Source organism: Saccopteryx bilineata, chromosome 6 (assembly GCF_036850765.1).
Source record: "Saccopteryx bilineata isolate mSacBil1 chromosome 6, mSacBil1_pri_phased_curated, whole genome shotgun sequence".
In the NCBI taxonomy this organism is placed as follows: domain Eukaryota; kingdom Metazoa; phylum Chordata; class Mammalia; order Chiroptera; family Emballonuridae; genus Saccopteryx; species Saccopteryx bilineata.
The window spans coordinates 209,308,736-209,334,970 of record NC_089495.1 but is presented as its reverse complement, the minus strand read 5'-3'; the positions used below and the strand labels follow the sequence as shown (position 1 = coordinate 209,334,970).

Here is a 26,235-nt window from a genome sequence, read left to right as displayed (position 1 = left end):
GCCCCCTGGACCCGCCCCGTCCCCTGAACCCACCCCGCCCCCTGGACCCGTCCTGCCGCCTGGACCCCTGGACCCGTCCTGCCACCTGGACCCCTGGACCCGCCCCGCCCCCTGGACCCCTGGGCCCGTCCTGCCGCCTGGACCCCCCCGCCCCGCCCCCTGGACCCGCCCCGTCCCCTGGACCCACCCCGCCCCCTGGACCCGTCCTGCCGCCTGGACCCCTGGACCCGTCCTGCCACCTGGACCCCTGGACCCGCCCCGCCCCCTGGACCCCTGGGCCCGTCCTGCCGCCTGGCTTTGCTACTGACGCCCCGTCCCTGACGTTTCCGCGAGTGGAAGTCGGGTCTGTACACTGAGAGCTTTTTGGGAGGGTCGATGTGCCCCTCTGTCCTCTGCCCCTCGGAAGAAGAAGTCTTCAAAACGAAACGTTTGTGGTTTGGAGGAAATTAATGGGAAATAAAGTATCGTCGGAAACCCCGATGGGTCTCCTGCAGGGTCGCAGTCGCGGGAGTGAGCTGACCCGCTGGGGTGTCTTTGCGCCAGCCGGGGAAGGCAATGGCCTGCAGACTGCCCCCTCCTTGCCTCCAGGGGCACCCACTATGGGCATGTGGGCATCTCTGGGTGCCAGCCGGGACCTGGGAGACAAACCCTGGACGACACGTTCCCCTGCTGCCTGTTCCTCTGTGTTGGTTTCCTTCCTGCCCTGCAGGGGCCCTGCTGCCCATCTGCCATCCCCCCCCACCAGGCCCGGAGTCATCTGTCTTCCTGTCACCACCACCCTCGCTCACCTCAAAGCAGAGGGCCACCTGCAGAATGGAGGACACTCCTCCCCAGGAGAGGGCCACTGGCAGCCTTGCCCCATGGCCCTGAGGACGCAGGAGTCCTCCTCTTCAGTGAGGGGTGGGCAGTGGTGCCGCCAGTAATGTCCAGATTATCCTGGAGGTGACTTAAAGTGAACAAGACCTGCTGGCCAGAGGATGCGGTCTCCACCCTCGCGGTCACCTCCTCCTGTGAGGACCTGGCACTGCTCCTCAAGTTCTGGAAAGTTCCAGGTCCTGACCAACCCGACCCCTCCCCGGTCTGGACAGTGAGGCCCAATGGGACTCTCCAGGAGCGTCCACTTACAGATGGCGTCTGGTCTGCAGACCCGAGGCCGGTGGCCGCAGAGCCACGCTGGGACGGGGCTGCCGCGCTGGGTGGGGAGCCCCGATTGGAGGCCCCAGTTCTCAGCAGGTGCTGGAAGGACCCGTCGCGCGGGGGCCGACCACACTTCAAGGACCTGATGAAACCTCTTAGTGTTAAATTCAGGGTGGGAACCTAAATTATTCATCTATCCCAATTGAGCACTCTCTGATAAATTACCTGAGCGTCCGTAGCACCTTGACGGCACTTTTGTTTCCTAGGGACTCTCAGTGGCCTGGACGTGGCCATTCACAAGGTTCTAGAACGGGGAACGTTTCCCGCATGGGTGGAGGGGGTGGTTAAGCACGAGGGATCAAGGCCTCACAATTAAGTCCCAGGACCCAGGATCGTGAGATGACTGCTTTCTTCGGACTCCTCCAGCTTTTGCAAGGACAACCTGAACTCCCTAGGGGTCTGCACGTGACCTGTAATCACAGGGAGGGTGACGGCTGTGGAGCAGGATCCTGAGTGGCACCTGCTCAGAACGTTCTGTATGCTGGCACCGACTCCACGTCACGTGTGCAGACTTCCGGGGAACATTGAGGGAGCGTCTTCCCGGGCGAGACCTGGGTGCCTCACCGTGTCCCGGGGCCCACGTCTCCTCCTGAGGACCCCAGCCCAGGAACACACCGCCTGGTTCAGCTATCCCCCTGGGCCCTCCTGCCACAGAGCCAGCCCACCTCTGCTCACTCGGGAAGGTCAGCGGATATTTTCGCCTGGCTCTGAAGCGATGTACACAAAGTGAGAACCAGACTTATCAAGGAAAGGCGGAGAAAACCCTGGATTGCAACAATGTGAGCTCAGTTGCGTGGTAAGGGGCAAGGAACTGTTTTAACAGTGCTTCCCAGCCCCCCGCCAGCCTTGCGGTTGTGGGCTCTGCCCTCGTCTCCTCCACGGGGCGGCCTTTCATGTCGAGCGATGGCGTCTCATCCCCGGGGCCCCTCTCCCCGGCCTGGCTCTCGGGCGGGCCCCGAGGAGAGGTTGGCATGACTTCTTGTCTGTTCAAGTATCAGCTCCCAGAATTAAAGGGCTTGTCTCCCAACAGCGCTGCCTGCCTCGTCAGACACAGCCAATTCCCCCGGTTGCCCTGGACAACCTCTCAAGTTAACAAATTCTGAATTTTTATTAGGCTCAGCGAAGAAACTCACCTTCCTTTTTTTTTTTTATAAAAGCTTGATTTAAAAAAAAATTTTTTTTTATCCTCACTGAGAATCTCGCCGGCAGTCAAACCTAATCCGCCGGCCAGAGAAGCCTGTGGCGGTTCAAAGCCCCGCGCTCGTCTGCCTGTGAAGAGGTCCCGGTGATAGTGAAGGGACCCCATTCTGAGTGATAAGCAGAGAGCCGACGGCCTCGTGGCTCCGAGGCCCTGACAGGACGCCGTGTCCTCCGCCCTCGGAGTCGCCCGCGCCCGCCCGCACGGCGCTCCGCACCCGCAGGTGGCCCGGACTCTCCCTTCCAGAGCCCAGAACTGGAATTGGGGAGCAGAGAGAGTCATGCTAAACTCCCCCCGAGCATCCCCGTATGCCTTTTCCCCCAGAACAAAGAACTTCCAGGGGATGACTCAGCGACTGACTTGTTTTCCCTCCACAGTGACAGGAAGGAACAGCCTGGAACTTCCAAGTGGCGTTGCCGCGGTGCCTCCCCTTACCCGCTACTTGGATTTAGACCGTGGTCTGTTTCGCTGGGCAGACCACGCCCAGGGCCTCCACGCTCGGCCCGGACGCGTGGGTTTACTGATTTGGCCCCGTGCAGATGAGGAGACACGACATTCTTTCCAGGAGAAAGCCTATAATGAACAGCGTTTTTTTTGGGGGGGGGGTAGCATTGTCTGTTCTTCTCCCTCCCGCCTTTCATTGGACATATTGTATCAGAGTGAAATGCCTTAACGAGCAGAGAGTTGCAGCTGATCCCAGCAGTGCGCCCCGCTCTGCTTCCTGCTGCCGTCCGGCGGCACCCGCCCTCGGGACAGGGGCTCCTCTCCGGGCAGCTGCCCCCAGCACGCAGTCAGGAAACGCATCCGCTCTCTGGAGACGGGGTCCGCGGGCGGCGGTGGCCGAGAAGCACCCAAACGAAGCCCTATCTTTGCGGGAAGGGAAGTTACTGGGGGGAGAGGCGGGGGAGGGAGGCAGAGAGGGCGTGTATGAGAGGGTGTGTGCATGCACGTGTGTGTGCCAGTGCGTGTGGAAACGTGTGCATGTGTGCACACGAGTATGCACGTGTGTGTGTGTGTGCGGGCGTGCGCGTGTGTGTGTGGGCTGAATTCTTCCATCATAACTCGGAGTATGTTTGGAAAAGACAAATCTTTTACGGAAACCGTAATGGAGGTTGAGTTTTCCATTTGCCAAAGATGAGGTGTCCTACCAGAGCCCAGCCAGGCTTGGGCACCCGTCTTCGCTGGAGGCGGAGCAGGCTTCCTGGGCAATGGGCTCCAGCGTCCGTCTGAGGAGCTCTGATGGCCGAGGCCACCTGTGCTCGGAGCCCCGCTAAGTCCCCCGTGCCGCGTCCACTGCAGGCGCGAGCCGATGGCGCCCACGCCAGTCAGCGCTGGGATCGCTCCCTGCACTCATTCAGCATCTGTAGCGCTCACTGGGCACCGGGAGGCCTGTCCTTAGACAAGCGAAGAACGCAGGTGACGTCAGACAGGCTAAGTGCTGTGGGGACCATGAGACTGAGGCGGGGCAGGGGGGCAAAGGGACACCAGGCTCGGGGCAGGCTGGTGACACAGGCCCGACAGGTCCCCTGGGACGCCCCTGGCCCTGGGCTCTGCAGGTCGGACAGGTCCCCTAGGACACCCCTGGCCCTGGCTCTGCAGGTCCGACAGGTCCCCTGGGACGCCCCTGGTCCTGGGCTCTGCAGGCCCGACAGGTCCCCTAGGACACCCCTGGCCCTGGGCTCTGCAGGTCGGACAGGTCCCCTGGGACGCCCCTGGTCCTGGGCTCTGCAGGCCCGACAGGTCCCCTAGGACACCCCTGGCCCTGGGCTCTGCAGGTCGGACAGGTCCCCTGGGACGCCCCTGGTCCTGGGCTCTGCAGGTCGGACAGGTCCCCTAGGACACCCCTGGCCCTGGCTCTGCAGGCCCGACAGGTCCCCTGGGACGCCCCTGGTCCTGGGCTCTGCAGGCCCGACAGGTCCCCTGGGACGCCCCTGGTCCTGGGCTCTGCAGGCCCGACAGGTCCCCTGGGACGCCCCTGGTCCTGGGCTCTGCAGGTCCGACAGGTCCCCTGGGACACCCCTGGTCCTGGGCTCCGCTGCTTAGCTGGACCACGTGAGGACAGGACACATTGTTCCTGTCCCAGGAAAGCGGCTGTGGGAGAGAGCTGCTCACCTCACACGTCCCCTCCTCCCGGGCACAGCGCCAGTCTACGCTTCCAGCTGTCCCTTGCAAGTGTCCGTGGGCACGTGTCTGGGTTTTGGTCAGTGGGATTCAGGTAAACTGATACACGCCATGTCCACCCTGTGACAGGCCTGATGCCCGCACTCTGGGCCTGACTGACCCCAGCCCCGGACGACCTTCACAGGAGCAAGGAATACAGTAAGCCTCCATGCAGGAGGGTTCTGACGTGGGATGCTCGTCACTGCAGCTGCCAGCTCTCATCCTCACCTGACTCTGTGCTCAGAGGGGACATTCAGGCCTGGAGGCGGCCCTCCCCTCAGGCAGGGCTGCCGGACCCTTCGGGGTGTCCCAGGAGCAGAGGGCAAATGCTCTCCAAACCACAGCGACCTGCAGCTGAGAAGACAGCACGTCTGAGCCGCTGGGATGGTCTCCCTGCTCAGTGGAGTTTGTAGCTTTTCCTGCGTCACCTCCGCCTCGCCTTCCCCCGCAGTTCTAGCATAGGCACGTCCGTGGGCCCTCTGGCGTGCGAGCAGATGACAGTGCCAGGTGTCCATTGTGAACTCACTCAACTCACTACAACCTTCCTGCTCTGGTCCACGCACGGGCCAAGTCCGGCCCACTGCCTGTGTTTGTAAATAAAGTTTTATCAGCACACAGCCCACCTTTTGGTTTACATGTGGCCTGTGGCAGCTTTTGCACGACGAGGGCCACAGAGGCCGGTTAGCCGGCAAATCCTAAAGTGCTGACTCTCTGGCTTTTTACAGAAAAAGTTTTCCCGCCTGAGTCAGATCAGCCACTTTCTATGAGAAGTGATTTTGGGGCAGTCCAAGCAGGAAGCTTCAAATAAAACCGAACCACAAGGAAAATCTCACTCCCTTCCCAATTCGTGTTCTGTCCTGACGACCACATTCAGGAGAAAGCCTCAGGGACGTCAAAGTCACCTCTGCCTTCCAAACCGGCAGGGGGGGGTGGCGACCGCTGGGCTCCGCGTGGGGGCAGGTCAGCAGCTGACGGCAACAGCTGTTTTCTCTGCCTCGTCCTTGCTGTAGGGGCAACGTGCGTTGTCGTCGCAAACGAGGCCAGCTTTCTGGTTGTGATCTAATGGGAAGTCTGCTTGTGGAATCAGCTTATCTTTTTTTTTTTTTTTTTTTTTTTGCATTTTTCTGAAGCTGGAAACAGGGAGAGACAGTCAGACAGACTCCCGCATGCGCCCGACCGGGATCCACCCGGCACGCCCACCAGGGGCGACGCTCTGCCCACCAGGGGGCGATGCTCTACCCATCCTGGGCGTCGCCATGTTGCGACCCTCCTGGGTGTCGCCATGTTGCGACCAGAGCCACTCTAGCGCCTGGGGCACAGGCCACAGAGCCATCCCCAGCGCCCGGGCCATCTTTGCTCCAATGGAGCCTTGGCTGCGGGAGGGGAAGAGAGAGACAGAGAGGAAGGCGTGGCGGAGGGGTGGAGAAGCAAATGGGCGCTTCTCCTATGTGCCCTGGCCGGGAATCGAACCCGGGTCCTCCGCACGCTAGGCCGACGCTCTACCGCTGAGCCAACCGGCCAGGGCCGGAATCAGCTTATCTTAAAACTCAATCACTAGAGAAGAATGTTTGCCGGGTGATGGTGATGGATACGGCGCGTGCCTGGCGGGTGGCGGGGGCGTGAATGCAGGGGACACGGGGCTGGCATCCACCACCGGGAGGCGGGGGTCCCGGGAAACGGTGCCCAGGGCGGGGTTCCGACCCCTGAGTGCTCCGTTCGGGTCCTTGCCTCCTTTTCACGGTGACATCTGCAGCCCAGCCGGGCGGCTCACGGGCAGGCAGTGGCTCTGGAAAGCCCGACTGCCCCTCGTGGGGGTGGGGGTGGGGGTAGGAGGGCTGGCTTTATGCCGCGAGAGGGAGAAAGCTCTGTGTGTCACGGCGCTTCTGACACCGCGGTGGGGTCTGTCCCCTCACTGAGCTGTTCTCTGTGACCAGCCGGTGTCCAACAGTTTGACTCCATTCTGACACTGCCTCCCCAGAGACAGTGTCACCCCACCCAGGCAAAGGGCTCAGCTCCACAAGGCCGCCCCCACTGCGGACAATCCCAAGTCCAGCGGGTCACCTCTGCTCCTGACCCACCGGCTGCGTACGGAGCGGACATCCCAGTGCCCCCTTCTCTGGTCCCGACTGATGTACCACCGCAGCACGGCGTTGAGAGAAACAGCGCACCGCTAGCGAGGTCATCCGTCTATGGTGAAGGACGGAACTCAGGCACGGGCCGCGGAGAGCGCCCAGGGCGAGGTGTGGGGAAGGGCGCCCGGGTTCCACGGCCTGCCCGGGAGGCGCCACCCTCCCGGACACCCAGGTGGTCACCTGCCTGGAAACTCTCCGGACCGGGTCCCTTTGGGTTTCTGCGGAGGCTTCGCTATGGGGGCGCAATCGATTCAATCATGGGCCACTGGACACAGGACCGCCGGCCTGGCAGCCCCGTCTCAGCCACGAGACGTGTGACTTTTCACCAAGACCATCGTCCCAGACACGCCGCTGTTCAGTAACACAGTCATAATTGGAGAGAGAGATGCGTGAACAATCAGACCAAAGGCCAGAACCGAAACCTCGCCGCACTGCCTCCCACCCTTGAGAGCTGTCACTTGACAGCCACCGAGAGAGAGAGAGAGAGAGAGAGAGAGAGAGAGAGAGAGAGAGAAAGAGAGAGGAGGCCCAGCTCATGCAGCCGCTCTGCCCCAGACGCCTTGATGGCCTCTCTGGGTCCCTCTGCTCTGTGTCATTCTGTGTAACACTTGGTAAGGAAAAGGTGAAATCTTGATCTTTTGACACCAAATGCAAACATGCAAACCCACCCCCGCCCCCGCCCCGCCCCTCCCCAGGAACACGTCTGTGGGACGTGAGGACCCAGATCCACAGAGCAGAGGCTGGGAAGCCGAGACCAGCACCCCGCCCCCTCGCGGGAGGGGGCTGCACTCACCCGCACGAGCTGCTGTGGGAAGGGCCCCCGCGAGTTCTCCGGCACGTTGATGGGGGGGATGACCCAGTCCCTCTTCTGCCTCCGCAGCCCGTGGGCGCGCTGGTGCGGGGGCCACGGCAGCAGCCTGTCTCCCTGGGGCTGCGTGGGGCCCAGGGCCGGAGTCCTCGCCCCCTGGCTCGGGGGCTGGGCGGGGTCCAGGGCCGGAGTCCTCGCCCCCTGGCTCGGGGGCTGCGTGGGGTCCAGGGCCGGAGTCCTCACTCCCTTCTGCGGCACCTGTCCGAGGGGGAGAGAAGAGCCAGGGGAGTCTGGTTAAATCCCTGGCGGAGGAGAGAGGCGCTGGCTCAGAGAACCCCGGGACGCCCCCTCGACAGAAAAGGGTTGGATGACGTGGGGAAGAGGGGTTGGGTGATGAGGGAACATCGAGCAGGACCCCATCTCCACAGAAACACAGATTACAGAGTCAAACGGGGCAGGAGGGGGAGGAAGAAACCACAAAGAAGAAAAGGCAGTTAACGATTTAACCAACAGAGCAGACCCAAGATTTTAAATCCCCCGCAGATGCAAAACAAAAATCCCCAAAGGGAAACACGAATCCATTTTAATTTAAAACCGTTGTTGACAAAAACATAGCCTAACAGTAACTGATGCATTGGGAACACTCGATATACGCGTGCCTGAGACAAAGGGTTAACAGCCTTGCTATATAAAGAGTTCTTACAAATCAACAAAAAGTTTGATTTTTTTTTTGTAACAGGAAAAAGACATGAATAGATACTTACAGAAAAATAAAAGGTCAGTAAACTTCTAAAAATGTTTGTGTTTTTAGTAATCAAACCATGCACACCAAAGCAGTGTGTCCCCTTCAACTACCACACCTATGAGGTTAACCAAAGTGAACCTGCAGCACTGAGGAGTGTGCTGTGTGCGAGTCCAGGAGGGTGACGGCTGAGGGTACGTGGGGGGCACAGCAGGTGGCAGACCTGGGGTGTCCTATTTATGCGCATGCAAGGACTCATGGGACACGGGCCGAGTCCCTTAATCTTGCTAAATGCCCAGCCCTTCTTTTATGGAACGGGGAGGACATTAACAGCAGTGAGTTTAGAGGGTTTCCGTGGGAGTTAGACTGGTAAGGGCCCACGCTGGCCGCGAGCCCAGGGGGAAGGAGTGTTGGCTGCGCTGACGTCAATGGGGGGGCCACCACGGCTGGGCACTGGCCACACCCTGCCGGCCACCAGCCCGCCAGCGGCTAGCAAGAGCTGCGGACAAATTCTACCACTGGAAATCTGTCCCAGAGCCGCTGCAGGTGGGCCAAAAAATCTCCGCATTAAGATGCTCACTGCAGATGTCTTTATAACAACGTTACATATACAAAATAGGGGAAATATCAGAAAAAAGGTCTCTGAGTGTCTGATAGTAAACAGTAATTAAATGCATTATGCTGTGTTTTTATCTTGGGATATGACAGCTGCTCAGAGTTACTCTTTGAAAACTTGGACGTGAAGAAATGTCTTTAGTACACATGCAGCATGGGTCTTATTATTTTTTTATTTAGAAACAAATTTAATGGGGTGATATTGGTCAATAAGAGCACATAGGTTGGAGTCTTATGTACATATGTATTTATTTTTTTAAAGTGTCGAGAAGGGATTGGACCAAGACACGCCTGGATGTCAACCTCAGTTTTCTCTGGTTGCCAGCGAGTTTCATGTGATTTTGTTCTGCTTGATTCCTTTTATCTCTGTGTATTTGCATGCCACCCCGTGCACAGCTTCCCATCGTGAGAAGAGCTGGCAGACTTTCAGGTACACACACAAGACACTTATGCCCACATCACCTCCGTGTCTATTGTCAAGACACCCTGTGTAGCATGTGCCTCAGCTCCGTGCTCACAGTTGATGTCCATGTTACACTGAGTCTTGGGGCCCTGAGCACACGTGTGGTCACACGGCAGAGACAGACCTTGGACAGACAAGCCCGAGGCAGAGAAGACAGACTGGCTGGAGGCATCTGCCAATCACAGTGCGGTCCCCACCCTCTGGCTGAGCTCAAGGTCCCTTGAGAACCCCAGTGGGTGTGTCACCCTCTGTGGACAGAGAGACTTCCCCCTTCGCTTTTGCCAAAAAGCCGCCTAAAACATATACACAAAACTGCCTAATTGATGCAAAAAAAAAAAAAAAAAAAAAAAGAAAGAAAAGAATATCTCTGTCCCCAATGCCCAAACTCAAAGCCATCTCAGTGGAAAACCCATCTGGAGGAGCCGCACCCCAGTGAGAGACCCCGTCTGGGACTTCCTCCTCCCGGCTCCCAGCTGTGTACGGTGCTCAGCTCCCCAGTTGCAGAGTCTGCAGCAATGAGCGCCCTGAGCCTTTCCTGGGCCGCGTCCCCACCCACCCTCGGCAGGAGCCGTGCAAGGTGGCCTGGCTGTCGGTACACGACCCTGTGCCACCTCCTGCGCAAGCCACGCAGACAGATGCCGCTCCGGGACCCATCCTCAGTCGTGATGACCCAGGGCGGGGTCAGCTCCGGGCTCCCTGAGAGCGTCACAGGCCTGCGCTGAGGACGGGCCCTGTTCTCCCCCCGCAGCCTGGGCACAGACGGCGGCTTTCCACGCCCGCCCGCCTGCAGGGGTGGCCAGAGCCTCACAGGTGCTGAGCTTTCCCACAGTCTCTGCTCAAATCCGCCCGTCCCCAGTTCAGTGGGAGGCGTCAGCACGCCGGCTTTACAAGGGACATGACAGGGGCCTCAGAGAGGCCAGGGAACTTCTGAGGGTCACACAGCCCATTCATTAGACTCCCCACCCTCCCGGCCAGAGCACCTGGCTGAGTGGGGCCCTTCTCTCAGGAGACTCTCTGCCTGTGAGGTCGCGTCCCCTCTCCTGTCCTCACTGCGGTGGGCTGGGCAGGAATCAGGACTCCCCCTGGAGAGGTGGGGAGCTGCCTGCGCCCAGGATGCGGTGACAAATCCCAGACTGTGGCATGAGGGCTCTCCGTCCTCTGCCCATCAGCTTCCTGGGAGCTCATTAGAAATGCCCAGTCTTAGGTCCCACCCAGGATTGACTACCTCTGGGGCGGGGCCCCGAGTCTGTGTTTAGGGGGCCCTCTAGGTGACCGAGGTGCTCTACAAACTCACAGCCTTGCCCGGGGCTCCTCCACCCATAGTTAAGAAGGCTCAGCTGTCCCCAGTTACCTGCCCAGGAGAAGGGACCTAGCCGGAGCTTGTTCTTGGGCACGTCTGCTTAGGGCAGCCAGACAGACTTGGCCAAACAAACCTTGCACGCAGGAGGGGACACGGGAGCCGAAGCCACAAGCCCCACCTCTGGGTGGGGGGCTGGCTGTCCGCGTGGCCCCTACATCTCCTGGTACGATGAGTGGAGAGCACAGGTCTGCCTTCCTAATGTTGCTTTGGGCCCCTGCCCTCTGATTGTCACGCTCAGAATTTTAAAGGGTTTTCATGGAGCCGTTAAAAAAACAACCACCCTATTATCGCCATTTGCTTAGGAAGAGCTTGCATGGTGTTTACTTTCCCATGTTGTTTAAATAAACTGACCGTGTTTGCTACTATTTCAAAGCCGTGAGACAAACCTAATAACAAAACCTGGTGGAAATCAACGCCAACCCTGCACCAGCTCCAGCCTGGAAGACGCACCAACTTCTCCTGGGAGGAGGCCGAGGGGCGGAGACTCGGGAGGGGCGGGGACTCAGAGGGGGCGGCGACTCGGGAGGGGTGGGGACTCAGAGGGGGCGGCGACTCAGAGGGGGCGGCGACTCAGAGGGGGCGGCGACTCGGGAGGGGCCAGCGCGTCCTGAACGCCGTGGTGGCCCTGGCCTTTCTGACTGCGATGCGTAAACGCTGACGCACAAGTGTGATAACGGTAACGGGAGCTTCCAGTTACTCCCGGAAGCATTTCCGGACAGACGGCGTCTGCCAGCTTTCCCCACGCATTCCTGCTCTGTGTTCCCAGCGAATGGCAGCTGGGCGTTGGGCGAGGCTGAGGATGTGGCCTTTGCGTTGCTGAGAATTGTACGCGTGTGTGTAACACGCAGGTGCGTATGGGCACATGCCTGTGTACGTGTGCGTGCACACAGACACTCATGTGTACGTGTTCCCGGCACAGGGCCGCACGTGAGCGGGACCCTGCTCTGGGATGGCCGGGGAGGCGTGTGTCCTGGATGTGACCACGCAGAGGCCAGACTGTGATTTGCGAAGGCCTATGTCTGTCTGCCCTCAGTCAGCCTTTATTTACGAAGCGTTTCTCCTTCCAGCCTCCTTTCCCCACGGAGTCTTAATCAATTGTGCTTAGAATGGGCTTCCTTTTGCTGATGGCCAAGAGCGACCTGCTGAGGGGGGCTTCCCCAGGCTGGGGCCCTGGTGCTGGTGTGGGACCTTGGATTCCCTCTGGGCCTCAGTGTCCCCACTGGAGGGGCCAGCCCTCTGTGCTGTGGGGTCCCCCAGACAGCTGGGGTGCGGGCAGGAAGCCCAGTGAGGGTAGCTGATCACCCTCCCGAGCTGTACGGGTTCCTGCCGCAGCGGACGCCCCTTTGTGGGGATAGAACGTCTTGTGTGGGCTGGTCCCCTTGGCACGTGGCGGGGGTCTGGGGCGCCCAGGAAGGCTGGTCCTTCTCCACCCATGTGTCGCGGGCCCTGGCGGCTCTCTCCTGGTGGGTTTCCCGCCCAGCCTCCACGTGCGGGCACCCTCCGTCCAGGGATGAAGTACCAAAGCCCGGGCATTAAAGGGCACACTGTCGTCCCTCAGGGGAAGAGTCCAAAGTTAAATGAGCTCGGAGGACGCCGCGGGGACAGTGACCGTCTTCTGTTTTCACAGGAAGGGCGAGGCTCTGAATTCACGGCAAGCGGTGTGATGCCAAAACGCCCCACCGTCCCCGCGTCCAGCCCAGACCTGAGCCCCAACCCCAACCTGTCCTCTGGCTCCCACCTGCGGCCGCTCACAGCGCACACACCCCGTTTCCCTCAGCTCCTCTCCGAGGCCCCGCCGCCCTGCGCCCCCTCACAGCGCACACCCCGTTTCCCTCAGCTCCTCTCCGAGGCCCCGCCGCCCTGCGCCCCCTCACAGCGCGCACCCCGTTTCCCTCAGCTCCTCTCCGAGGCCCCGCCGCCCTGCGCCCCCTCACAGCCGGAAAGCTCCGTGTCAGATTGTGAGCGTAATTGACTGTGACTGTGGGTGAGGTCTTCAGGGACTCGGCAGTATCACCACGAGGTCGGGTCACTTCCCTCCCACCAGCGCTCACAAGAGATGAATAATGCAAAACAGACCTGGGGCAGGTTTTAAATGAGTGCTTTTTTTTTTTCCTAAAAGAGGGAAAAAAAACATGTTAGGGAAAGATGGTGGCCACGCGCCTCGTCCAATCACTGGGCAAAGGTTATTGTTTATTCCATTTTTCTATATATTTATATTATCCAACCACTTGCCTGTTGGGAACGCAGGATCACAAAGCGCCAGGTATGGGTGCTGGCTTTCAGCCAATAAACTGTGTCCTAAAACACTCGGGGTCCCCTTCGGTGCAGGGGCCCCTGGGTGCCTCCCACCATGTTGGCTGAGGTGGGTGTGAGCTGGATAGCGGGGGAATGAACAGTGTGTGTTTCCGTGTGATAGGAACATCTAGGATGGAGCCCACCGCACACCTTCCTGACCCAACAAATTAGGTTCCACAGTTCAGGTCGAGGGGTCTGCTTGGTAGATGAGCCTGAGACACTGGGAACCGCGTGTGTGCCCCACAGCGCTGCTTACGAGGAGGGCAGTGCTCTGAGACGCATGGGGACCACAGACACAGGGCAGCACGGGCGCCTGGCTCCGGGACAGATGGGCAGGTGGGAGCAGCCAGTGAAAGCCAGAGCTGGAGCAGAGAGCCGGGGAGCAGGGAGCGGGAGAGCAGAGAGCCGGGGAGCAGAGAGCCGGGGAGCAGAGAGCCGGGGAGCAGAGAGCCCTGGAGCAGAGAGCCGGGGAGCAGGGAGCCGGGGAGCAGGGAGCCGGGGAGCAGAGAGCCGGGGAGCAGGGAGCCGGGGAGCAGAGAGCCCTGGAGCAGAGAGCCGGGGAGCAGAGAGCCGGGGAGCAGGGAGCCGGGGAGCAGAGAGCCCTGGAGCAGAGAGCCGGGGAGCAGGGAGCCGGGGAGCAGAGAGCCGGGGAGCAGGGAGCGGGAGAGCAGGGAGCCGGGGAGCAGGGAGCCGGGGAGCAGGGAGCCGGGGAGCAGGGAGCGGGAGAGCAGGGAGCCGGGGAGCAGGGAGCGGGAGAGCAGGGAGCCGGGGAGCAGGGAGCCGGGGAGCAGGGAGCCGGGGAGCAGAGAGCCCTGGAGCAGAGAGCCGGGGAGCAGGGAGCCGGGGAGCAGGGAGCCGGGGAGCAGAGAGCCGGGGAGCAGGGAGCCGGGGAGCAGGGAGCCGGGGAGCAGGGAGCCGGGGAGCAGGGAGCGGGGCGGGGCAGGGAGCGGGGGGCCAGGAGGAGGACTGGGTTCCCAAGCACAGGCCACTGGAGGTGGGCACCCTGATGCTTCTAGACAGTGCTGTGCGGCGGTGATGGAGGTGGCGGGGAGTGAGGGTCCCGTTCTCCAGAGAAGAGCGCTCAGCAGAAGCCGCCGCCTGCAAGAAGTTTCCGGACTGGGGAAACAGACACCAGCTCCCAGGTGCTTCTCTAAGGAGCGCCGGCAGGACTGACCTTTGAGGATGGAGTCCCAGATGACAGCCGGACGTCCCCAACAGGCCGTCCCACCAGGCGGACCCTGGGCTGACCTAATGAACGCGTCCTTTGCACCTCCAGGGCCCCCGGCACTGAGAAAACGTCTTGGACACAACTCCCCGATTCGGTAACACAACGTATGGAGAAGCTTCCTGGTTAGGTCCCCGGGAGATGTGCCTGCCACCCAGGCGGTGACTGCCAGGCGGTGACTGCTGACATCGGCAGGGCTTCTCCCCAACCAGAGGGTTCCAGGTTGGCCTTGCACCCCACATGCGAACGTCCACTTTCACTGCCCTGGACAGCACCCCCGGGAAGACCCCTGTGCCATCCAGTTTCTCTGACGACCAGTGCAGCCGGCAGACCCTGCAATGCTGAGAGAAGAGCTTCTTCGCAGGGGTGGGGGCGGTGGCTGTGATTTGCACGAGAGGACAATAACAGGTGGGTGGGCTCTCTGACTTTACTGCCCCCCCGGCCTTCCCAGGTGCAGCCTGCACGGCCCTTCTGTGTGGCTCACGCAGAGCGAGGGGACAGGCATCATGGTCATTTCCCAGGTTGGAGGGTCCAGGTGCTGGACGAGGCCGCGAGGGTCCGCCCTCACCTCCCAGGGGCCGACAGCGTCCTTCCTGCCTCCAGCTCTCCGTCCTCCGTGACCTGTCATGCGCAGACCCATGGACACCATCTCATCTGACCATTCCTGGACGACGCTGATGTGTGGGTGACCAGGGGCCAGACCCCTGCCACGTCTTCGTGTTGGGGTCCCAAGAATGCTCCTCTCACAAGGAGCTGCCCCGCATGGGAGGCCTTTGGGGACAGCACCCTGGGCAGCGCGAGACCTGTGGGGACAGCTGGGCAGGACCTCGCCCCGATGTCCATGCCGCTGACGACTCTCTTCCCCGTCTCCCCCCAGCAGTGTCCCCGTCCTCTCTGCTTCCTTGTGGCTTTGGGGTAAAACGCTGCAGTAGAGGAAGGGGAGTGCCCCTCGCCCCTCACCCCCAAATGTCAAACCTGCTGCTGACTGCCTCCAAGGAGCAGATTTATTAACAAAAAGGCACTAAAATCTCCTTTCATTCCAGCCTCTCCACTTTCCCTTTCAACGTGCATTGGAAAAATAACACACTTCTCTCCCCTGTAAACAAGCACATCTGAAATACTTAATGAGGGGACAGAATGCAGCGTTCCGGCTGGTTTCCATGGCAGCTGAGGACGGACAGGAGGAAACGGTATTTAGCAAAAACAAGATAGAACAACAGAAAGACATCTCTGCTCTTCACAAACAACACCGTGAGCCGCTCTGAACAACACCTGTGTGACTTTGGTTCGGAAAAGGCGCTCGGTGGCAACTTCTGTCTGTGACACTGCGGGGGCGGGGAGGCAGAGCATGCTACTTCCTGTATCCCCCCACCCCCCCACCCCCCCAAGCTCCACGCTGGTCCCCGTTTCTGATCTTCCTCTCAGGATGAGTCGTTCTGGAAATTCCATGGAACTCCGACGGTGAAAGGCAACCCGAGTGACACGCACGAGCATTTCCTCGTGTGGCCACGTGGACGGGCAGTCCTCGTGCTGACGCTTCCGTACCCCCTGCCCGCCCCCGCCTGGCTCACCCACCCAGGACGCCTCAGGAAGGCGGAGGTTGCCCTGCCCTCGCTCCCACCTGGGGATGGGGGACCCCAGAGGTCAGAACAGACCCGGCTCAGCCTGGCCCGGACCCTGCTCAAGCCCCCCCCAGGCTGTGACCACCCGACACGTGGTCCTCTCTGCTCCTTGCCCGGAATGGGGAGCGTGGCTCGGGGTGGGGGGTTTGCCAGGCCCAGTGGCTGTGGCTCTGTGACGCGAGCAGCCCTGGGGGGCAGCGTGGACGGGGCAGTGTGGGGGGCAGCGTGGACGGGGCTCTGCAGGCAGCACCCAGCCATCGCCATCACCCCGTGGAGAGGCTCCACGCTGGCCCTCCACAGCGTCAACGCCACCTTTCCCCAAGTCCCTCCTCTCTCAAAGCTCCTCCTCTTGCTCCTTGAGCCTGGTCTCCCCCCAGAAGTGAAGAGAGAAGGCCGTGCTCCAAGCCACACAGCACCCGGGAGCAGGCGGACGAGTGAGCATGTCGTGGGCGGGGACACACACGCGTGCAGACATCATCGCTTCGTGGGCTGTGCTGTGATCACTGTGCACGCTCAGAGTAGCGGGAAAGTGGACGCCAAGTGATTGGACGCCCCCACGTGTATGTGTGCATCAACATACCACGTGTGTGCGTGTGTGCACACGTGTGAGAGATGAGCACGTGTGAGAGATGAGCACGTGTGAAAGACGATCATGTGTGTGCATGTGCGTGTGCACGTGTGCATATGTCTGCTGACCATGAGTGTGCGTGTGTGCTCATGCACGTGTGTGAAAGACAATCACGTGCCCCTGGGCGGCTCCCCCATCCTCAACCCCCAGCACACTCAGACCCCCGGTGCCCACGTGGCCCACACCCGACTGCAGACCAGGGTCTCCCCGTTCAGCACGGCTGACAGCTGGGGCCCCCACGCCCTTGGTGCGGGAAGCCCCTCCACCCCAGGCTGTGACCACCCGACACATCTGCAGGCTTCTCCCCCACGTGTGCTGGAGGAGTATCTGCTCCAGGGAATCGAGAAAATGATGTTTAGTCAGAGCTATCTGAAACCAAATTACCTTCAGTTTACAGAAAGAAAAAAATATATATACAATCACTGTAAAAAAATTAAATTAGTACGTTAAACCAAAATGTGTCGCTTTTTCCCCAGACCGTTAGTGGTGGGAATGGATGGAGTCGTTCACACTGATGTCAATTAGTGAGAAAAATGGCCAGTTTCGTCCGCACTGATGATGCCGGGAGGACAAGGGGAGGGACTGACTGAGGCCCTAAGGGACCAGACAGAACAGGGTCCAGGCAGCAGCCCCTGCCCCCGCCCACTGTCCCCGTCCCGGCTGTCAGGCCACCACTGGACGCGTCCCCGCCCCCGCCCACCGTCCCCGTCCCGGCTGTCAGGCCACCACTGGACGCATCCCTGCTCCCGCCCACCGTCCCTGTCCCGGCTGTCAGGCCACCACTGGACGCATCCCTGCCCCCACCCACCGTCCCCGTCCCGGCTGTCAGGCCACCACTGGACGCGTCCCTGCCCCCGTCCACCGTCCCCGTCCCGGCTGTCAGGCCACCACTGGACGCGTCCCTGCCCCCGCCCACCGTCCCCGTCCCCATCCCGGCTGTCAGGCCACCACTGGACGCATCCCTGCCCCCGCCCACCGTCCCCCGTCCCGGCTGTCAGGCCACCACTGGACGCATCCCTGCCCCCACCCACCGTCCCCGTCCCGGCTGTCAGGCCACCACTGGACGCGTCCCTGCCCCCGTCCACCGTCCCCGTCCCGGCTGTCAGGCCACCACTGGACGCGTCCCTGCCCCCGCCCACCGTCCCCGTCCCCGTCCCGGCTGTCAGGCCACCACTGGACGCGTCCCTGCCCGAACCGGCCCTTCCTCACTGTCTGCTCCCCACACTGCCACCTGCGGGGGCTCGTTTGTCTTGTCCCCTTCAAGTCTCATTGAGACAGTGCTCCGGGCAGTGACCTCCTCGGGGGGCAGGCCTGGGGAAAGTGACCGACGACACAAGGCCAGCCTGGCCGGACCCTGCTCAGGCTGCAGAGGCCCCGCCCCACAAGGCCGCCCGCAGCCAGGAACACTGTCCAAGTGGCACCTTCTCCCCGCCCCTGCCTGCCCCAGGGCAGCAGGCGGCCCCTGCAGGGAGAGGGAGAGCCGGTGTGGGGCACCAGCCCTGGGCTGGGGCCACAGCCAGAGAAACGGGGGGCAGAGGTGCCCCCCCCATTAGGACAACCACTCACTCGTGCCTTCACCCTACAGGGAGTAAAAAGCAGCAATTTTTTTTTTGGGGGGGGAGCTTTGCTCGTCCACAGAACACCCGTCCGGGCTGGGGGCGCTGGCGGGCGGTGGGTTCTGCACAGGGAACAGCCGTGTCTGTGTGGGTCTTTGCCACGGAGAGATGCACATAAATACAGGTAAACACGCGTGTCTCGGTCCCCATGAAGGCGAAACCGGGCCCGCATGGCGCTGTCTGGACCTGCGCGAGGGTAGAGGGGGCCACACTCGCTCCTTTTGCTGGACACGAAGTCCGTGATGTGGTGGCAGCTGGTGACCTCAGGCTGCTGCCCCAAGGTGACACGTGGCACGCAAGCCCCCTGTGGGTTTGAGTCTGCATGTTGGGGTTCAGGCCGGGCACGCCAGCCCTCTGGCGCTCACGGGGACGCAGGGCCACTCGGGGGGCCTGCCCTCTGGAGTAGATGCAGGAATGGTTCTCACCCAGGTCCTCTCCTGAGCAACCTGCGGCCCCCGGAGACATGCTCACGGGGATGCAGGGGGCGGGCAGGAGGGGCGACCTCCACCAGGTGAGGATGGAGGGGTCATGGACCACAGGGAGGTGGGGCTCATGGGCTGCAGCCAGCCTGTCCTTGCTGCCCGGAGAGGCGTGGGCGACATCTGGGGCGCTGGGTGGGATGCCGGGCCGGCGCTCACATCCGCCTTCGGGGGTCTCAGGGGCCTGTCTGCAGTCCCTGGGGTTGAGTCCCCACCTCGGCAGGAAGACACTGGACACGGCCCTGGTGTGAATGTCCGGGGCCCCCGTATCACTGACCGGGGCCTTCAACAGCAGACACTATGGTCTCGGCTCCGAAGGCCAGACGCGCAAGGTCAAGCGCGGGCAGGGCTGGCTCCTTCAGAGGCTGGAGCGTGAGGGAGAATCTTCTCCAGCCCCCGCCCCCGGCACGTTCCGGGGGCACCGGCCATCCCTGCTGCTCCTCGGCTGCAGAAGTGTCGCCCTGACTGACCTCTGCGGTCATCGTCACACAGCCCTCCCTCTGAGCGTGCCCATGTCCACAGTTCCCCTTGTCATAAAAACGCCCGTCACGTGAGGTGGGGGCCCTTCCGTCCCCATGACCTCACCTGCGCCCACAAGCTCTGCAAACCCTGACTTACAAACACAGTCCCGTCCTGAGGCCCTGAGGTCAGGACGGCGACACAGCGCGTTCTAGGGGGACAGATTCAGCCCACACACCTGGGGAGGCGGGAGCCCCGAGCTGAGAACACGCATGGGCCCCGGGCCCTAGAGCTTCGCCCCATAAATGCTGATGGGAGCTGTGAGACCCAACATTAGTTTCATAAACTACAGGTTTTCTTGTTTGTTTGTTTTTGGTTTTTTGCAAACTACACCCCCAGGGCGGGGACAGTGCTCCGACTCCCCCGGGGCCACTCAGCGCTCCGGTGGGAAGTCTGTGACCTCATCTGCATTTTCTAATTGAATCGCTATCAGCCTTCCTGCAAGACTGCACACGAGGAAGCGAGGAAAGTGCTCCCGGATTCCAGCGCCCCGTCCCCACCGAAAGCCCGCCTCTCGGCGGTTGCTAGGAGCCGGGAGGACCAGATGGAGAAAAGTTACCCAGTTTTTACGGTTCGGTTCGTCTGAGTGGAGAGCTAGCTGTCAGGTCACCGGATTCCACCGAGAGCCGCTGAGCAGCCGGCAGGGGGAAGGACCCTTGACCGACGAGACCGGAACGCACAGAACCGGGAAATTTGGGATCCCCACGCCACGGTCCTCCGGGGGCTCCTTCAAGCTCCTTTCGCAAGAGCTCCCCCAGAGTGCCAACGCTCTAAACTGTTCCTCCGAAGGAGGCTGTGTTTCTAGAACCTTCTGCCAACAGAAACCTTGCTCCCTGTGTCCCCGCCTGCACCCCCACCATGTCCAGTCCCAGCCAGGGAGCCCCTGGCTTGTGTTTTTAAAAAATGCGTTAAAATGGTGAATGGTAAACTACTACGTGCAGGAAAGCGCTGGAGGCGTTGTTGAGCGGCAAAATGAACGACCACAGAACAGACAGCTGTTCCCAGGACCTACCTCCTGTGCTCCTGCCCCAGCCGGCCCACCTCCTCCCACGGGCAGCCTCCCTCCGGCTCGAACGCGCTGGGTCACACAGGACGCGCTTCTGGTCTGGGCGCCGGCCTTCTCTCCCTCAGCACGGGCCTGTGGCCTGTGACCTGTGGCCTGTGGCCTGTGGCCTGTGACCTGTGGCCTTCACTCCGCTGCCGCTCCTGCTGGAGTCTGTGGGGCGGAGCCCCTGTCCTGTGGGGTCTGCCGCGACGCTGGGGAGGCGGAGCCAGGACGGACGGGCGGACGGACGCGCGGAGGAGGACCGCAGGTGGTGCCCACGGAAGGCCGAGGGGAGCGGAGGGCGGTTCCCCTTTGCAGTAAGTGTCCGCCTGCTCACCTCCAAGCGAAGACGCCCAGGGGCCCTCGGAAGATGCCGCTGCAGCGGAACGCGCCCCCACCGAGCGCACGGCAGGAATCCCAACGGCTCCCCCGGCTCCCCCGTGGGTGGCATCACCGGCCCCTCTAAGGCGAGCCCTTGTCCCCGCTGTCCTGCTGCGGCTGACAACGTCACGCTGCCCGCGCTCCGGGCTCTCCTGCGTGGGGGACGACCTTCACTGGGGACCTGACGCCCTCCGTGGGCTCTGGCTCTGCGTCCCGGGTCGCTGAGTGTGACAGCCTGCCCCGCCCAGCCTGTCTGGCTGGCCGCCTCCCTATCTCAGGTGCGAGCTCTGACGAGGAGAAGTGTAAGAAGCTGCCTGCTCTCCCTGCTGGCTGTCTCGCTGTGTCTTGCTCACGGAGGTTCACAGCCCCACCGGGGACTGACTGTGGGAGGCGCGAGGGAGGCCCCACGGCCCCAGCCTCACTGATGGAAAAGACAGTCCTTCCTCCATTACTCCCCAAGGGGCTTGGCAAACGTTTGGTTAGAGGGCCAGAGAGCTGACTATTTCAGGCACTGCCAGCCGAGAAGCGACATCAAGGATATTAATATAGGTACCTCACGACCCTTTAAAATTGTCGATACTGTTTTTAGCTTGTGGGCCACTGAAAGGCAGGTGGGCAGGTCGAGGTGGCCTGCGGGCTGCAGTTGGCTGACCTCAGCCACAGAATGCCACTCTCATATAAAAAAATAAGGGCCAACATCACATGCATTTGACAAAATTTGTCAAGTTGCATGTGTGAAGTGGGTGAATTTTGCTGTATAAAAGTGATACCTTTATAAAGATGATTTTAAAAGAACCATGAGCTATTTTCTTTCTGGGCTTGCTATTCTGTTCCATTTGCCCATCTGACCACCTTTGCTCCAAACTACAGCCAGAGGTGGATTTAAGGCGGGTGCCCTGGGCCCCAACCTCTGAAGGGCCCTGCAAAACCCCAACTTGACCCTTTTTTCTAACCTAAGGGGCCTAATATTTTCTTCTGCACCCAGGGCCTCAACTGACCTTACTCCACCATTGACCACAGCATTTTAAATCTTGCAGCTCAGTGGTTCTCAAGGCGGGGGGAGGGGGAGCTTGTTTTGCAATGACTGGAGGTTGTTTTGGCTGCGTGCAGGGTGGTGGGGGCTGCCCACCTAGAGGGTGTGGGCCCAGGGGCGCCACCCCCCCCCCCCACGGTGCAGGACGGCCCCAGATGCCCATGGTGCTGACTGAGAAACCCTGCTGGGCTTCCTGGTGTGTCCTGACGTCTGAGAGACCAGGTCCCCCGTGCTCGGTGGTCCTAGGCCGTCCTGGCCCTCCGCACTTTCGCTCAAACACGCCAAGTCAGCGCTTTACCCTCCCAGGAACGAGTACGCAGCAACCACGCCTGGGACTGTGTTGGGTCCACGGGAACCTCCGGGTGGCGCTGGCGTCCCCACGGCACTGAACCTGCTTCAGTCGTGGGCACGCCCCCCCCCCTTTTTAAAGGACCCCTGTGGTCGCTCTCAGTAATACGGAAGGGCCTTGGACGGTTTTCGTTAGGCCTATTCCTCATTACGTGATTGTGATCGAGGTCGTTCTAATATGCGTCTGGCTCAGATCTCCTTTTCCGTTATTTATTTCTCGTCAGTAGAGGGTCCGACGGGTATCACATCCACGCTCCACACTCCTCGATGTCCGTGAGTCACCCATAGAGTCTTCTAGATCAGTGGTCCCCAACCTTTTTTGGGCCACGGACCGGTTTAATGCCAGAAAATATTTTCACAGACTGGCCTTTAGGATGGGACGGATAAATGTATCATGTGATCAAGACAAGCGTCAAGAGTGAGTCTTAGACGGATGTAACAGAGGGAATCTGGTCATTTTTTAAAAAATAAAACATCGTTCAGACTTAAATATAAATAAAACGGAAATAATGTTAGTTATTTATTCTTTCTCTGCAGACTGGTACCGGTCCGCAGCCTGGGGGTTGGGGACCACTGCTCTAGATGTTCTGCACCCCCAGCCGTACACGCTGGTTCTATTTATTCGGATTTCCTGTCCGGGCCTAACCCTGGCGGGAACCCCCAGTGTGTGATGTGGGGGTGACCCTGTCCTATCCCGGATGTTGGGGAAGGCTTCGGGTATTCCAACAGCGGGCTGGGGTTTGCTGTGGGCTTTCCGTAGACCCCCCTTTATGGGATTAAGGACGGCCCCCGCTTTTCCTAATAGGAGGAATATTTTCATCCAGAAGGGAGGTCACGTTTGACAACCACGGCACAGAAGGTCATGTGGTTTCCACCCTTCGCGTGGGTTGATTTCACGTTCGCTACGTTCTTGGGACGAACCAGCACAGCCATGACTTATCTTCTGTACACACAGCTGGATTCCAGTTTGTTAATATTTTTCCTAGGTTTCTTTTTATTTGTATTTTTTCCCACGTATGAGCGAGGCTGGCTGAAAATGACCTTCTCCCTTGCTGTCCTTTTGAGGTTTTGGCTGGTTCTGGACACAGCCCTTGCTGGCTCTGGACAGAGTTCTTGGTGGTTTTGACCCAGGCGCCTGTTTGGTTGGGGGAGTGATGTCCACTGGTTAGCTCTCTGGACAACTTTCCATGAGAATTCATTTTAACCACTCCTGAAGGCGGGGGCAGAATTCACCACTGTAGCCGTGATGGGGTGAGTGTGTCTTTGTGATAAGGATTTCAATTTAAATTTCCTCTGGAGTGATAAAACAGTTCAGACTTCCTTCTCGTGTTCATTTTGGTAGGTGGTCTATTTCTAGAGTGTTCGTGTAGGGCAGGGGTCCCCAAATTTTTTACACAGGGGGCCAGTTCACTGTCCCTCAGACCATTGGAGGGCCGGACTATAAAAAAAACCTATGAACAAATCCCTATGCACACTGCACATATCTTATTTTAAAGTAAAAATACAAAATGGGAATACAATATTTAAAATAAAGAACAAGTAAATTTAAATCAACAAACTGACCAGTATTTCAGTGGGAACTATGCTCCTCTCACTGACCACCAATGAAAGAGGTGCCCCTTCCGGAAGTGCAGTGGGGGCCGGATAAACAGCCTCAGGGGGCCGCATGTGGCCCACGGGCTGTAGTCTGGGGACCCCTGGTGTGGGTCTTCAAACATACTGATTGGTACAGATGGTGTGTCACAGCCTTAGACGGCCTTTCCGGCGTCTATGAGCTGGGAACGACGCCTCTTTTCATTCCTGGCCGGGACAAACTGCAACTATGTTTCACAGATGCGGCAGGACTGGCCGAGCGGAGCAAGGGCTGGCTTCCGTCCGCTGACTGTTTCTGTGGCCTCCTCTTGGTCCTACTTTTCCCTCCTCTCTCCTCCGCGGCTCGTGTCCTGCTCTTCTTACAGTTTCTTGAGGTGCATGTTTAGATGGCTGGCGTTCTGCCTGGCCCAGAGCATCAGCCCGTGAGCTGGAGAAGCCCTGGTTCAAACCCACAGCCCCGGTTGCTGGGTTCCCTCACGGTGCTGGGTTCACGGAGAAGGTCACTGCTGACGCCCTTCCGGAGCCTGGATTCTCCCACGTGGCAAAGGGGCTGTGGTCACAGGGCTCAGCTTCCCCGTCTGTGAAGCAGGGACAGTGACGGTGCCCGCCTGTGGAGATGTGAGGATCAGCTGAGCCGACACCACTCAGAGCAGGGTCCAAGGGACGTCCCAGAATGTCAGGGCAGGTGGCTTTGGGTTTGCAGTGAGAGAGAACAGGTGGCCATGAAGGTGATGTGACTATAAGGAGGGACAGGTCGGTGGGCGGCAGAGACTCTGCCCTGCCGTCGGTCACGGTCACATTTCACGCAATGGGGCGTGTGGCTCCACAGTGGCCCCATGACGGGGCTCGCCAGGACGCTGTGAGCCTGGGGCCGGCTCTGCGTCCCCTGCTGTGCCAGCCCAGGCTGGGGGTGCAGGCGCATGCTTCCTGGAACTAATTGCAATTACCTTCCACGGAGGAGGAGGGGGGGGGTGTTGATTGCATTAAAAATCTCTTCATTAACATGCCCAGCCAAAGGTGTCGTGAGATATTCAATTAGTGCTTTTATCTGAGGTGCTCCACAGGCTTCAGGAGCCCTGCTCCTTGCTCACGAGGCACACAGTGCCTGTCTGTCTGTATGTCTGCCCTGCGGGCAGGGGCGGGCCCCACCACTGCTGCCCCATCCTTCAGCCCCACCCCTTGTAGCCCAGCCCTGCTCTGGATCCCCGCCCATCCATAGCCCCCGCCCTTTCCCCCTGTAGCCCCACCCACCCAGAGCCCCGCCCCACTCCCAGAGCCCCGCCCACTCTCTCTCTGAATAGGTTTTACATGAGCTGCTCGGCTGTCTGGAATGGTCGGCCACGTGGCCTTGGCGTACTTCACACCCCTCCGGGCTTGGGAGCCTCCAGGGCTGGTGACTACAAGCCTCAGGTGTCAGGTGGACATGTGAGACCCCTGTCTAAAAAGTTACTAAGCCTGCCAATACAGTGACAGCAGTGTGTGAAACCCAGCATGGGCCCTGCCTCAGCAAGGTGGACAGTGGAGGAGGGGGGCCTCCGGCAGGCGCCCCTGGGGGGGTCAGCTCATGGTCGGGGACCTTTGCAGAGGGGTCCTGCTACAACGAACCAAGGAGGAAAGACGCTCACCAAGCCCACCACATGCGGCCACCCTTACCTTGTGCTCAGAGGCTGCGGATGCGGTCGGGGCCACCAGCAGCCGCACCAGGGCGTCCCATCGCTCGGCCGTCTGACTGTCCCACGCGGTCACAGTGAAGGCCACCTCCCGGGAGGGGATCCACAGCTCCCGGGCAGCGAAGACCGTCCCGTCCGCCCCGACGTTGAAGTTCATGCTGCTGGTCTCGTAGTGCATCCCCTCGGTCCCCAAACAGCTGCTGAACTGAACTGCAAGAGGAGGGAGAGGAGGGTCAGAGGGCAGGGCAGCGTTCCCACGGCTTCCTGTGAGGTGCTGGGCCGGGGCGGGGTCCGGCCGGTTCGCACCGGTTCGGCAGAACCGATACCTAATTTCTTGTGGAGGTCAGCGACCCGGTTGTTTAAAGGGCCCTGTCATCAGGGTTCTCTCTCTGGAGGGCGCCTGGGCAGCCGCCCAATGTGGAAACCACACACTGACATTCCTGACTCCTTTTTAACATTTATCTGTGCAACAGTGTATTCTAAGCGCCCACAGTGACGATCGTTCCGTCCACAGGTGAAAAAAATCGCAAGTGAGGACGTCAATCAGGAAGCGCTATGGAAATACCTTTAATAACAGTTTTACTGTTTTTCACCAGCTATTACCTAATATTTTTTCATTAATAACTTAAAGCTCTTATAATCTAGTTTTGTGTACCTCTTTTATTGCTCTTACTCAAGTATTAAATGCAGGAAATAATAAACTACTATCATCGTTTCTTGATACTTAAAACAGTCGTTAGGGCAGAGAACCGGGTGTTGAGATGATCTGAGTCCAACCTCTGCTTCCACCACGTTCTGACTCCAGTACTGGGTGTTCTCTCTCCCCCGGGGGACTCACAGAGGCAACAAAAACCAATGACGCACTTTTTGTGAAACCCAAGAGACAGCCGTGCTGCCTTTGCGCCAGGACGGTTCCGGAGTCTGGGGGCGGGGGTGGCGTGGCGCTGGGCGTTCCCTGCCCCAAAGCAGGTTCCTCGCCAGCCATGTGCAGGCTGGGAAGCCCCTAACGGAGCTCTTTTCCAGCCCAGGGACGGAGAATAGCAGTTCTGAGCAGAGCTCGAATCCACTGCGTTCTCTGGTCTATTTATTTACTTATTTATTTATCT

The 26,235-nt window shown here is 60.1% G+C and overlaps 1 protein-coding gene across 1 annotated transcript in view; it reads right to left on the bottom strand.

Annotated features, from left to right (window-relative positions):
- CDH4 (cadherin 4) overlaps positions 1-26,235 on the bottom strand; it is a 349,289-nt gene that overhangs the window by 71,543 nt on the left and 251,511 nt on the right. The window contains exons 3-4 of the mRNA XM_066237078.1: positions 25,113-25,339; positions 7,481-7,753 (exon numbers count right to left, since the gene is read on the bottom strand). Coding sequence (XP_066093175.1) covers positions 7,481-7,753; positions 25,113-25,339 — 500 coding nt within the window. The remainder of the gene's footprint in view (positions 1-7,480; positions 7,754-25,112; positions 25,340-26,235) is intronic.